The sequence below is a fragment of the Cornus florida genome, unplaced genomic scaffold (genome assembly GCF_030987335.1).
Source record: "Cornus florida cultivar Cherokee Brave unplaced genomic scaffold, ASM3098733v1 CherokeeBrave_3.0.0_Hap2_Chr04, whole genome shotgun sequence".
Lineage (NCBI taxonomy): Eukaryota > Viridiplantae > Streptophyta > Magnoliopsida > Cornales > Cornaceae > Cornus > Cornus florida.
This window is the reverse complement of record NW_026775574.1, coordinates 61,621,762-61,637,455: the sequence shown is the minus strand read 5'-3', so window position 1 is coordinate 61,637,455 and position 15,694 is coordinate 61,621,762. Positions and strand designations below refer to the sequence as shown.

At 33.3% G+C, this 15,694-nt stretch overlaps 1 protein-coding gene across 1 annotated transcript; it reads left to right on the top strand.

The window, feature by feature from the left end:
- Positions 1-2,366: 2,366 nt before the first annotated feature.
- Positions 2,367-11,938, top strand: LOC132303356 (protein LAX PANICLE 2-like). Its single transcript, XM_059800594.1, has 4 exons — positions 2,367-3,532; positions 3,706-3,756; positions 3,950-4,022; positions 11,703-11,938. Exons 1-4 carry the CDS (start codon positions 2,718-2,720, stop codon positions 11,856-11,858), a joined length of 1,095 nt encoding a protein of 364 aa, XP_059656577.1. The 5' UTR covers positions 2,367-2,717; the 3' UTR covers positions 11,859-11,938.
- The last annotated feature ends 3,756 nt before the right edge of the window (positions 11,939-15,694 follow it).

The window sequence follows — 15,694 nt, the reverse complement described above, 5'->3', positions numbered from 1 at the left end:
AGGGAGAAAAAAAAAATTGCCTAAAAAGAATAGTGGGCTAAAGATAAACAATAGAGTGGGGATATATAATTTCTTTAAAAGAATATATATATATATATATATATATATATACAAAATGGAGATAAAACATTGACTGACCAATAATTTTAAAAAACTTTTATGGAGATTGGATGCATAAACGTGTTTTGATTTTCAAACTACATGCTTCTCCACTGTCTTGTATTTGTCCAAGAGTAATATTACCATGAGTTTTATCACATGGTAGTTGTCATGAGGTCTGTCTTTTTATCCTGACCATGTAAAATTTTTGAGATACACATACTATCGTTTCAAAGAGAATTAAATGAAATTAAATTATATGTTAAAAATTCATTTAATGTAGATCCCACCAATCAATCAAACTTTTTATATTCTTTTAACTTTGTTTGACTAATTTAAACTATCATCTTTAATTGTCTCATATAATTTTTTTTTTTTTTTTGATATTTTGAGTAATATTTTTTTTACATTGAAATTATTTTATTATTGGCTAATTGATGATTGTAACTGGTGCACTATTTTTATTTTTACTTTTTTGGAAAAAAAACCTAATAATTAAATGACATTTCATGAAAAACTATCCGAAATTCTTTTCACAAACAATTTATTACAATTAATAAAAATAAATAAAATTTGATTTGAGGTTCAAGACAATTTTCAATGTATCCAATTTATACATTTCACCTATAGTTTGGTCGCTAACAAAAACACATTTTTTAATTTAAAATTGTGTAAAATAGTAGTATCTCATCTATTTTTTAAAGTGAAAAGTGAATATTTAAATTTTTGCAAGAATAAACGAGAGAGTGTGAATTTTTTATTAATAAAAAATAAATAAAAATAAATAACACTTTGCTTTCATTTTGAGAATTTCCTGGTTGACCCATGCATCTTAAAGTTTCTTGTTTCATTCAATAAAAGTGCATGTGTATGCATATATATCCTTATATTTAATAATAGTATATATATATATCTATATATACTATTATACCCTTATATTTTGAGAGAGAGACCATGTTGGATGGGCTGGAAAGAAGGCTATCAGCTTTTCAGGATGATAGGCAGACACGAGCAGCCATTGTTCCTAATTTTAAATATCACGTCTTCGATGTTTGAGCATTTGATGCTCACTATTTTACTTATTTGAGAGAGAGAAGAGAGAAGAGAGAAGAGAGAGGAGAGAGGAGAGAGGAGAGAGAGAAGGGGTTATTCGACAATTCAGAGCCCCGTACAGTTTTGCAGGTAAGGTGGGAGGCACATGTTTGGCAAGCGAATGTCCTATGAGACCACGTCCCTCTGATTCATTTTTCTCGGGTTTAGATACATTTACCAAACTCTATTTATTTCTTTATTATTAGCTAATTATAACCATAACATATTTATTATTATCAATTATGTGTTATCATATTACTATATTTCAACGTTATATATATAAATAGACGTGTAATGTAATGATGCCACACCACTTTTTGAGCACTACCTTTTCTAACTAATGGCTTTGGAAAACTGAAGGCCAGAACTCTTTCTTTGATCAGAACAAAGTAGGTTTTTCTAATAAAAGTACTACTAGCTATTTTCATTTAAAAACAATTTACACAAAAATGTAATCACTTTTCAAATTTGAAAGCTTCTTGCAACAATTGTATCCATTGACCAATGACTTAATTCAAATAGTACATTTCCTTTCTGTTTTTTATTTTTTTAAATATAAGGTTGATGATTGAGGTTAAAAAAAAGAAAAGTTGTGTTAGCTAGGGAAATTAATTACTTAGTATAGAGATGGCACGGTACTTTGGATTTTTCTTCATTACTAAAAAGAGTTCAAACGAGCTCCCATTAAAATTAGAGCACAAATATCAACTCTCATTAAAATTGCTTGAACGGTCTTGTAATTTTTTTTTTTTTTTTTTTTTTTAATGTTATTCAATCTTGTTGTACTGATCAATATAGAACACAATTTTGATCAAAGTTTGACAAAGATAGTTTAAATAAGTGACACTTATGTTGTAATCAAGATCAACTCATTGCTACAGTAATTGCGAATTCCAAGTGAAGGTTGGTTATTCTATACACTCATCAAGTCTAAAAAGGACCTTTTCGTGATATTCGAAAAAGAAATGTTTCATAAGGTAATTTCACTTTTTGAGAAAAGCCCTAAAGTTGATAGCTGGAGGACCCTTAGCTTAAACATTTTCTCATTTTAAAGTAACAGGTGCAACATATATTTCGTCATAACAAAGTCAATATAATTTACTGTTAGACATCCTTAAATAAACATATAATATATATATATATATATATATAAATAAAATATAATATAAAATTTTTATACTATAACTTACCGACCATCATCTCTCTATCTATCTATCTATCTATCTATCTATCTTCCTCTGCAACTATTTCATCCCCACAAGCTTCCAAACAAAGAGAATTTATGGAAAGTGAGATTTGCAAGGTTTGTTCTCTTTGTTGTCTTCTCATATATTTGCCACAAAATTGAAAACAAAGTCTTATCTGGTCAAATGGGTATCTCTTTCGAATTTAAAGATTGAAAAAGGGTTTTTGATCTCTCTCTCTCTCTCTCTATATATATTCATTTCCATGGATAAGCTGGTGATGAGGTTGCAGATTAATACGACTCATCAAAGCTGGGGGTTAGTGTTTATGGGTTTGTCAATATGACCATGTTTCCTGCTCAAAACCTCTCGAAACGACATCGTTATGGTGGCTATGGTGGAGGTTATTGGGAGAGTTTTGGTGGTGTTGTTATGAGTGGATTAGAAGAAGGGTATGAGTGTTGTAGTAGTGAGGCTGCTTATTCTTGCTTAGGATCTGGTTCTACTCCAGTACTGGTTGGTACTGGTCTGATGGCTGAAGATGAATCAAGAACCGAGACTAGTACTGTTAATAATGAAACAGGCTCAACCTCAAAGAACAACAACAACAACAACATTAATATTGTTGTTGATCATGATCATGATGTGAGAGACGAATCGGGATGGCTCCAATTGGGTATTGGAGGAGATCATCATCACCACCATCAACACATGACCACAAGCAATGATCAAACGGCTGGGAGAAGTGCTGGATTGATGGAGCTTGATCTGTTGCCGGCCGGTGATGGTTCGCGGCAAGGGTTCAGGTCATTAGACCCTATCTTCCATGTGCCCGATTTTCGGCCTCCCCTGCAGGATACAAGCATCACTAGTGCTTCTTTGTACTTGCAGCACCCGGGGACTAGCTCGGTTTTTCCTCAACAGGAGATTAATAACTGGGCATTTAGGCCTATTCCGCGCCATATAACTGCAGCTTCTTCTTCCTCCTCCTCTTCTCGGTCTTCGTTGATGATGCCACCGGGAGCCTATTTTACTGGACCATTTCAACTACATGCCGGAGTAGATGTAGCCAGGCCAAGTTTAGATTTCAGAGTTGTTGATCCTCCTCGGAGACCCCATTCAGGCTTATGGTTTATGTTACAAGCATCACCAAATCAGTAGGTGGAAATTAATGTGAAACCATAGGGGAACAATTATAGTTTTATACATATATACATACAAACTAATGATGTATATAGCTTTTTCTTTCATTATATATGGTTTTCTCCCTCTCTCTTTTTTCAAATATGCAATCTTGTGTGTAACAATTGCATTTTGTTTCTCATTGCAGAACAAGAGAACCATCTTTGCCTCAGATACCCAAAAGCTACCTGAGAATTAAGTAATCTTTTTTTTTTTTTTTTTTATCCTTTTTATTATTATTATTTTTTATTTCTCCCAACATTTGTATCTCCCATTAATGTTTTCTTCTACCATTTATCCAATTGTTTTTCTCTTTTTCTTAATGTAACAAAGACTTTGTTTTATGATTATATCTGATGTTTAGTGTTTGTTTTGAATTTGGTTGTTGTTAGAGATGGAAGGATGACAGTTGGATTACTAATGAAGTATCTGGTTATGAAGCTAAGATTGAATAGCGAATCGGAGGTACGTAAAACCATTAATTAATACTTTAGCTGCATCACATTTCAAATTGTGATAGAAGTAGATGATTAATGTTAGCATTTTCTTATGTATTTGGGACATGAATGCATATTTGATTACCAACCAAAGATATATGCAACAAAACTATACTAAATAAAGGACAGAAAAACAACAAAAGAACAAAAGTAGAAACTACCAAATCTGGCTATCTCTTCAACCAAACAATTAATTCTTTAGATGGTCATGGTTGGTGTAAGAAACATGCATGACAAACACATCAGAACTAATTAATGGGCTTCTCTTAGTGATATCTACCACTTCTGTAAAAAAAATGTTTAGGTGTTATGTATCTTTCTTGGTAGCGCTCTCTTCTGAGTTTTTGTATTATTAGCTTTCTAGCTCAAAAATCATAGTTGTAAGGTGGCCTTGGAACTTTGTTTCATTAAGGGAATGAGTCTTTTGAATTAACGGTCGTAAGATTGATGTTTAGCTATTGATTAATCTTTGACTGTTATGTTTAAGTTATAGAGTTAAGTGAGTAATCTGAAGATAATTGAGAAAACTACCTACCAACCTCTTTCCCTTAAAAACCCCAAAATAAAAACCCCCAAAATGAAGAAGTGGTATAATATTCTAGAGGTCTATTTTGTCGTAGTGTTCATTTGTTGTACTCAAGAATGTAAGTTCCAATCACTTGGCATTTAATTGCATTAAGTGCTATAGGAGAAACTACCATTGAATTTGATATTATTCAGAAGAACAAAAATGAAGAAATTGAGGGAAAAATATATAAGAAGCAAGAAAGAAAAGTATTAGAACACTAAAATGAATGGGTCGAAAGTGGTAATAAATACAAGAGATCTAACAACTATACTTATTATGCAATTCTTTACAATTTCAGATATATTCTTAGATATATGCCAATAATAGATCATTGTCAGTGTCCCTTTGGAAAAATCATACAATAAGCAAGAAAAGAAGACAATGTGTTGCTTTCAAGCACATGCAGTGTTGTAAATTGTAATCCTATTCATTGTTACTAGGTGAAGTCTCACAACTTAGAAGGTTGAGTATATTACATATTAGGCTGTTACTAGTTTTAGAGTATAGTTCACATAAATGCCTTCTTCTACCAAATGAGATGATAATAATCAAGAGAGTTGAGAGGTTGTCATCTCAATCCAATGACAATCAAATTCTCATTATTCCAGCATGCATATGCATGCATGCAACGACATGAGTTAAAACTGTTACAGTGAGGATTTTACCACTGGTTTACGATTGAATAGAAGCCTATTCTTAGTGAAGAAGCCAATACCCTAATGTTCACGAGAGAGACAGATAGAGATTTTTCTGCAATGGGGTAGACTCCTGTGAAGTGATATCTTATTAGTAATCATCTGTTTTGTTAACTGTTAATTCTAATTAGGATGGTCATATTAGTATCTGTAATCTACGCAGTATTAGGCTTATTCTTTAATAGTTTGAATTTGGGGATAAGTGCTTATCTTGCACACTTGTTTACTATATATCTTCATTCTATTTGGGAATCGTACCAACTAAAATATACATTTTTTTTCAATAACCTAGGGTGTCCCAAGCCCCTTCAGGAGAGAGTTTCTTCTTTTATGACATCCCTCGATATTGAACACAAGATTTCTGAGTTATTTTATAAGCTTGTAGGGCGCGTAAGAATAGTATCAAACTCTACTTTTAACATACTAAGCTTAGTGTTATCTCTTTATCTATTCTTATGACTCTACCAGAAGGGTCTGCTAGTATTAATTCATTATGAAAATTATCATGTTTCTCACTTATATTCTCAAAACCAATGGATTCAATCTGCAAAGTTTCCGGAGCTAAATAAAGAGTGAAGTGAATCTATAAGTATAGGGTGGGTTTGGTTGGTTTTTTTTTGAAAAAACAGTTCTTAAAACTCAAAAAATAGAAAACTGTGTTTAAAAATTTTAAAAACAGTTATAAAAATATACCTTTTCTTTTTTAAACTGAGTTTTCAAAAACTGTCAACCATACAAATTTTTTTTCCCACACTTCTTTGATTTTCATTTTTCATGAAATAGTTGTCAGAAAAGAGAACCAAATAATAGGTCCGTAGTCTCTATATCTTCAAACAAAACATGGGAACTAAGTACAGGCATGCTTGCGCTGCAAACTATCTTTTTGCCTTTTCTAAGTATATAGTTATGTTGAAGAAATTATACTTAGTCCTACATGCTATTGGATATTCTGTTTGCCAACTCTTCTTGTTGGATTAGTTGATTGCACTAACTTTCCTGCTAGTAAATCTACTTCAGTTCAAATCCTATTGGACTCGCAACGCTTAGTGCCATTGATTATTTACCCATACAGAAACTTATACATCTATTGACAACTATCCACCAACTTGTATATCTAGCTATATATATTATCTATTCTAATGTAGAGAATCTAAATAAAGATTACAGGAGAATTTACACACATGTTGTAGCCTTTATGAGGTTGTACAGGTTTATGTGTGCATGTGTGTGCTCTTTGGAGCTCATAAAAGTAAATATGAGAAGGGATTATTAAACTAGATATATCTCAGACTGATCACATAAATTACTTGGGGAAATACAATGGTATATGAAAATTTTCTTGCATGGAGTCTATTAGATGAAGTGTTTCCCCTCACAAAAAAAAAAAAAAATATATATATATATATATATATATATATCATATAGTCCATTTGCTTTCCCCTCAGACGGAATTTAATCGATGAAAATTGATCCCTTTTAGCTAGGGAATTGGATTTCCTCCATCAAAATTCTGTGTTCCCCTTTTTGATGTCTTGTAGATGATGAATCATTAGGTAGGACAAGCGTAGGCAAAATCCATCTTTCATGAAGGAATATTGTGTCTCATGTAGTACTATATTCCATCCAAAGTTGGGATCTTATTACTCTAAATTATCAATCTGCTTTATGTTGAACACATTTAGTGGAAAAGTTTCTCCTTTTGTTCATTTAGATTACTAGAAAATTTGTTGTTGATTTTATTCTTCATTTTCCTAGAATCACTTCATTAGCAATTAGCACTTTTAAAAGTGGTGCATGATAGGCCAATATAATGGCAGGCTTGGTGTTCAAACATTAAAGAGTTTAAGCATTTAGTGATTCCTCAAATTAGTAAAAAAACACAAAATAAATGGATCAGTTTTTTTTTTTTTTTTGTCTATACCAAATTTAAACTAAAATTACATATGGTGAAATGTCAAGCAAAGATATAGTACGAGAATGATGGGACACTAGACAATTCCTTCTGTCTGATTCTCTCTGTCCAACATGCATGTTAAAATCTTGTTAAAAGCTTGTCACTAACAGAAAATCATGAAAATTTGCTCATGCTTGCTTATATGTTGCTGATGGCAAAAACTATTAAACAAAAATTTTGTATATTCTTTCCTCTCTTTATGGCGAACTTTATTTATTGGGAAAAGAAATACTGAAAAGGCGCCATTGAAGGGGAAATATATCTTATGTATGTGCTATGGCCGGGAGGCCGCCATGGAGAACAAATCAAGGAGTTAAGATATTTGCTAACTAGGTTCCTTTCTTGAGTGACTTTTGCTTGCCTAATGCAAACTCAATTGTAACAAAAAAAAAAATCAGTTCTTGACTGCTTTTCATATTCCAAATCGAGGGATTAAAAGAATGCAAAGGATCTAGAAATTATTCAAAGTAATTAACATGATGACAAAGGAGAGAAAAAAAAAAAACATGGACAAGGACAGTGAATTAAGGTAGCTGGAAGAGTTTCATCTATAAAATTATATGTATATTCTGGTTATCTTTTTCTTAGTACAGATTAATAGGTTAATGTTCAGAACCATATTATTAAATTAGTGGTACTTAAAATGAAACAGCAATACTCAATATATACCCATTAATTTCTGGTAGAATTTTCTTTTTTCTTTTTTTTTTTTTTCTTTTCTTCTTCCTAATGATGTTTTAATTATTTAAATCTAGATGTTTTTATCTACAGCATATAAAATCAACTATACAAAAAATACAATTATATATAACTCTTATAAAACAATGTCCTAACTAGCTAGCATGTATGACACACACACACAACATTCCTTTTGCTTCATTCAATTCATGAACTACTCATATATTTTAGTATTGAGGTCAACCCTTATACAGCCATTGCAATGCATATTATTTCTCTTGATTCCTTGCACGTCATGCCATGAAATAAGGATATCAGATTAGTTTAGGAACCATTGATATATGTTGTGTGTGTGTGTGTGTGTGTATATATATATATATATATTTTCCAATCAAGTACAAACAACTTATTGCATTATACTCATGCATAAAAAATAATTCAATCTATTTAGGATGTTTGTGACACTTAACATTCTCTTTGTTTTTTTCTATAATTAAAGAATTCATTTGTTTTGTTATGTTTTGAGGTCAACTCTATGCCACCAATTAGAAATTTCTTCCTATATATCCCAATAATCCAACTGGAAGATGATTTGAGTGATCACTTGTTACATGCAACACCTAATCTATTTCACACACATGCATGCAACTAAGTATCCAATGATTAGGCTTATAAATGATGACAAAAGATGAGATGAAACATAAAATTTTGAGAATATAAATTAATAATTATATATATATATATATATATATATATATGTAAATTTTTGTCCGTAATTCACGGAGTCTCTCTCTCTCTCTCTCATACACACGCACACAGAGAGTGACATTCTTAGGAAGCATGATTACTTCTCATTGTGCTTCATTATTTTCTGTTCATACTCTATATTTTGTGATGATTAGCCACAATCCTTGAGAAGCACTGAGAATTTGTTTGCAAGGACACGAGATAAAGTCTAGGGCAATAATAATCAATGCAGGAAAGGAGAAGAGTGTTTTTTTATTTCTTTTCTATAAGTTTTGTGGAGTGCACTCACTTTAAGATGTAAAAACACACAATGGATTATCATGATCTTGGCCTAGTTGACACTCATTAACATATGAAAAAGTTGATAATAACACATCAAAATATATAATATGGTAGGGTCATGAAAATCAAGCATGGACCCTATCATTTTCTAATCCAGCTGCATGCGTTATCGCTACCATTTCTCGTCACGCTTTCACTTGTTTCAACTAAGCTTTCCGCCCCTGCAGCTGAAAATGTAGGCCCTTCTCCCACTTTTCACACAGATTGTGCTTAAAAAGGGACATCAAAATCCCTAAGTGGTGCACTTTGATGGAACTAATAGAGAAACCCCATCATCTCTCATGCATCCATCATCACAAACCAAATACAAAGGCTTAGATCAAACAAAACATTATTTCAGGTTTGAAAAACAATACATGTTAGGGACAAATATACATCGTAATCATTCAAAATTGTTGAAAAGAAAATTAAATGAGGTTAAAGAATCATAAGTAGATTACAACTAATAAAACCCTAATTAATTAAAGATGATTATCATTGACGATCTGTAGTCTAGTGGTATCTTCTTTACCCTCCAAATTAAGTAGAGAACTGGAATCAGTCCCGCACTAGAGAGGATCCAGTCTCCACAAAGAGTCAAGATTGGACCACTAGGGGAAACATACCTATGTTTGGTAGAGTACAACATCTCTCCAAAGTAGAAGATAAAAGTTCAAGTCTTCGAAACTTTTGAATATTTGTCAAAGATATAAAAAAATTAATTAATGATTGCAGATGGAATATGTGCACAATAAAATATAAGAGGATAATATTCCTTAGTTCATACTTAGGGGAAAAAAAAATTCATAATTGATTGGAATTAAGAATTTAAGAGGTTTGATCTAGGGTTCCTAAGTGTTATTAAATTAGAACAAACTTAGAATTGAAAAGGAAAATACTAATTAAAGACAGGTGGTTCGTGGAGGAATATATTTTAATTTGAAAGGTTGTTCATGGAGGAATATTGACCTTTACATTAGGTGTCTATCTTTTATTTTTGAAGAGAGGGACAGCAACGTGAAGGAGACGTGCATGAGCTTGAAATATATACGACGATGTTTACATGTAATTAGGTTTTAGAAAATGAAAGGTAGTGCGAGTGCTAGTATTTCGCCATGCTTTGTGGATCCGTCACTTTTCCATTCCATTAATAATACTGCTTGGTACCACACTACTAATATAGTATTATCTTTATCTATAAAAAAAAATATATATATATATATATAGATATAGATATAGATATATATATGTGTGTATGTGACTATGTGTATGTTAATGCAAGTCAATGGTTTCATGATTTTGTCTTACGAGCAAAGTCTGGGTGGGTCCTATAATGATGAAACTCGGGCAGATTATAGTCGTGGGATGCGCGGGCACCATTAGTGTCGGTATCTGTGGCTGACTGCTGCCCGAAGTATTGCGTCCTGGAGGAATCCCTTGGAGTAAAGAAAAAAGTTAGAGAGAGAGAGAGAGAGAGAGAGATTTTTGATGGGTAAAGTAGAAGTTATATTGCAATATGGAACTGGGAGACGTAAGCTTGTGACAAAGCATGACTTCAATACCACTTCTGTTTCGCCATCTATTGGAAAATTACATTATAATACTATTCAAATATTTTTTGTTATTCCAAAAAAATAAAATAAAGAACATTAATAAAATTTACTTACCTTGCTAAATATTTATATATATATATATACATTTTTTTTTTTTAAATAAAATTTTGCTGCACTAAATGAGGATTCTCTTGCTTTTATAGTGTTCTCTTGGTTGTTATTGCAATAAAATTTTAGCATTGTGATAGTTCGATAGTTATGGTGTTGTAGCATTTTTTTGGCCGGCCCAATTAGAGACATTTAGATCCAGCCCAATATCGAACCCAACTAGCACTACTAGACCTAAGCAACCCTTCGTGCATAAACATAGGGAGACAATATTATTATAAATTAGATGTGGCATTGATAAGCTTATAACCTCTAGTCATGGTTGGCCATATCATCCGATACGCGATTCCTTTTCAAATCTGATATGCAACTCATATCGACCAATTTACATTGACTTTATCTGAGTTCGTTACATTGCAATTGCGACTGATACCGTGACCATAACCGATACTGCGAACCAAGGCTCTAGTTTTTGTATATGATAGTTAATGATCTACTTTGTGGCCGACCCTATTCATTCATACCTGATAAATGCAATGACCCGACAAAGAATTTTGCTACCTTAAAACCGTTAACAAGGCTTCAATTGCCGGCTCCCCGCCATTAGGTCACCAAATTCCTAGACCTTCCAATACCGGGTAAGCGTCTGCCCTCATAAATGGTCTTACGACTTTGCAGAGACTTGTATTTTTAGTAAACAGTCGCCCGAGTCTTGTTACTGCGACCCCATTCTTCTACCAAAGTTACAGGACTATTTTGTCGAATTTCTTAGAGAGAGTTGTCTCATGTCCTAGGTATTCTATACCTACCCACCTATTATTGATCTGCCTAGAGTTGTCTCGTGTCCTAGAGTTCGTTTCTAGTAGAGGTACCCGAATTAATGATCTGCCTTAAACCCCTCCATTATTAATTATCATGCATACATGTCTCTCTTTGTTTCTATATATTTAGCTGCAATATATATTGTATTATCACTAACTAAGGTGCATGTATAAATTGTGGCATGTATGATGGACCTAAGCAGATAGAGATAACTTGTAGAGGACAACCACTTCTACCTTTCTTGACGTTGCAGCATGTAAGAGATAACATATGGAGTCCAAGAAACATTGTGACTTTACTTCCAGACTCCTCAACTGCTGATCATGTCATGGTGCTACAATATGGTAGGAGTGCTTAATTAAACATGAAAACTATTTCAATCTTAATTATCTCCCACATGTATCATTGTTAAATTATGAGAACCCTTTATTATTATTATTTTTCTTTTATTTGTTTGTTTTTTTTTTTTTTTTTTCAATTTCCCTAAGTGGATTTTGTTATTTATTTTCCTTTTTTCGTTTTTTTCTTTTTTTACTTCTCTAATTGATGGAGAAAATAGTTTGAATATGACCAAAATGATATGTATATGCTTTTGGGGTTCATAACATAACCTAAACTGTATTACCAATCCACAGGGGCTTGGTATTTTATTCTACTCTTTTACTTGACTGCTTCAAAATTTAATTTGTGATCTGAGTGGATGATTTTTTATTTTATTTTTACTACTTGAAGAATAAAGATTTACTTAAAAGAAGATTCTAAACTAAAACTTCAATCTAATTGTACACAAGTTAATGTTGCTCAATCTAACTGATATTTACATGTAGAGCTACCTCCAAATGAAATCCGGCCCACATGCTGCATCCAATGTTTTTTAGACCAAAAAAAAAAAAAAAAAAAAAACCACCATAGTAATTCCTGTATGAAAATGAAGTCCACCTCAGAAAAAAAGTAGGGCCACAGGGGGCACTAGAACTTACAAATTAAGCACTATTTCCTCATATCAAGAAAATGCAAAAAATAAAATTAATTAAGGAAATTCGCAGTACAAACATACTCATTTCATTGGTAATATTTTCTTCATGTACATGGTAAATTACTTTCATACTTGACAATAAGGAGAGCAATTTGTGTTAACGAGCTATATTCGAGTTGTATGTTGATCTGATAAGGTTTTTTTTTTGCATAAGTTAATCCGAACATGACCCAATTAATAATTGTGTCAAGAATTTTTTATCAAACATAATCAATTTATTAAACAACATAACATAACTCGTGTGTAATCCTTTTAATATATGAGTCATGTGACTCACAATACGACACAACCTGTTTATTAAGCTATTTAACTCGTTTAAATTAAATAGGTCATTTTATCCTTTTATTAAATCATCTATAAAATGCAAATATAATAAAAAGAAATACATAATGGATGACTATATTCATGAAAATGAGAATTATTAGAACAATGCAATTAGAGAAAAATGACAAATATAATAACCATATTGAGTTTATAATGGAGATAAATAAAAAATAAAAATAAAAATTGTCCATGGTAATTGGAATAAAGCAGGTTACGAATTAATCGGATTAAACTAACAGGATTAGTTAAACGGGTTTAATTGGATAAACAAGTTTAATTAGGTTAAATAGGTTGAGCTCCAAAATACAAAGATGACACACACTTAATAAAACGGATTGGCATGATTATGATATGAACACAATTAAGAACAACACAAATCAAATAATTTGGTGTCATGTTCTAGTCATGTTAGCATGTCATTTCAAATTTTGCCACCCCTACATATCATAACATGATAAGTTGGTTAACGTATATATAACTAACAAATGGACTTATTGTAAAGCGGTTGTTGCCCAAAATGTCAAGTTACCTTAGCCAACATGTGTTAAGGTACGCTCTCCCTAACTATCTTGAGTCATCAATTCAAGGATACACGAGTCCACACTCATTTGACTTTCTAGTTAAATTTAGCACATTAAACCTAATGCATGAACATAGTCAACCTTAGGCACACGAGCCTCACTCTTCCTAAGGGAAAATCTAGATTCCCACCTTACTGGACTACGATTGACTTAATTCTTACCACACCCAAGATATGTCATGTCCCAAATCTCATTATCCGGTGCATGAATGGGTAAACTCAAAATTTGACTCGGTATCGAATCCAAAATGCGGAAGCTAAGACCCATATTAGCCTACATGGATAATATAATCATAAATGATATGTCTAATAAGGTTCATTAATGTAACACTAACTATTTATAAATGTCTTATAAGCTTATAGAGGAATGGTTTCGTCACAAATCGACATTTTTAACTTCACTAAAATAGACATAACTCTTTCTATGTTTGGAATATTTGAATGTGGCTGATACTATTGGAAATCTAACTTTAAGAGGTTCAATATAAAAAATGAGGGAGATATGGTTAAATGAAATTAGGATAATCAAATAGTAACCTCACTAGTCTTAAGAGGCGGCTTATAAGCTTTTGAGGCGGCTTATATGACATAGGAGATGACTCGTAATCCAATGAGGCGGCTCATAAGATCAGTAGCCTTCAAGAATCAATGAAAATACCTTTGAGGTGGCTCATATGCCTATAAGGCTGCTCATAAGTGCTGGGAAGCCCATCTACCCCCGAAGACCTCTGTTCTAAAACAAGATTCTCTCGGTAGAGCACCCACGACATAACACTGCTATGATTCATCATGAAAACACAACAAAACCTTCATCTTCAATCTCCTCTACAACATCCAAACCAGTTTAAAACCCATTCCAAATCATCAACAAATCATCTAAACCAGTCCAAGACTCCTTCACTAAAAAATCCCATCCCAAACCATCTCAAACCACCCTTCATCCTCAAGCCAAACTCAACACAGACATACCAAAAGAGAATTATTCCAACCACCTCTAAACAACAAGCAAGCATCTTACAAACAGAAATCTATCACCCTCCAATACCATCATCTTACTCTGGTAAACCACATATACATTTTCCTTCATCTACAACAAGTCTAGCCCGGGTTCAAAGCAAAGTCACTTCAGGCACAAATGTCATCCCTAAATCACCAAACAAATGCTCACAATGCAAGACAGTAGTCTCTCCAAAACCTTACCTACCCAAGAACTTCAACTCACTCTTGTATAGCTCTCCAGGCTACCAAATTGAAAGACTGCAAGAACAGCTCAAGTGGAAGGATGAAAACCTAGGAAAAGCAATGGATATGTACAAAGAATAGAAGAAGCTTGTTTCAGAATTGAGAGAGTGTGACGACCCTTGTTTTTTGGCCAGCGTGTCCTGTGATGAACCGAAGATTGACCCGATAACGGATCCGATATGCGGAAGCGAAAACATAAAACAAGACTCTAAGAAGTCAAAGTGACCTTCCATGAGGTCGTGGAACTAAATGAGAACTGATGCGGAAGCAAAAGATCAAAAATATGATAAATAAGCCCCCAGGGGCAAAATATTCATTTTTGAAAAATGTGGATTCGGGTGCCACCGAGCACACCGCTGAAAAGATAATAAAAAAATAATCAGGATGGACTTAAGAATCGAATGATTCGGAGTACGGACGTAGGAGAAACGGCCTGACGAAGAAAAACGAGCACTTAAGGCTAAAGGGGTAAAATGGTAATTATCCAGGAAGATCCGGGTGCAACTGAGCACACCGTTAGAAAGACAGCAAAAAATTAGTCAAGTTCAAAAAAAAGTTCACTCGATTTGGAGTCCGGATGAGGGAGAAACGAGGGTTTGAAGTTGAGACGTCGCGGCGGCCCGACGAAGGCCATGGCGCACACGGCGCCCATGCACGAGCCCACCGGTGCCCATGCCGGCGCCCAATGGCATGCACCAGCTGACAGCAAGAAAAAAAAAAGTGAGGTTCCAGAACTGAGGCTTGAAATGGAGGCCGAAACGAATTTTTCTGGAAAAACACGAAGAAGAAACCCCCCCTAAAATCGAGTTTTCTACCCGACCTCATGAACGGAATCGAAAAAAACTCACTGTAAAATCTCCAAAATGCCCCTAGATCAGAACTGAACAAGAGGGTTAAAAGTTGCTATAGTGACTGTCTGCAACTGAGAGCAAAAACGGGCTAGAAGATGATTTTTCTGGAAAAACACAAAGAAGAAACCCCCCCTCAAAATTGAATTTTCTACGTGACTCTT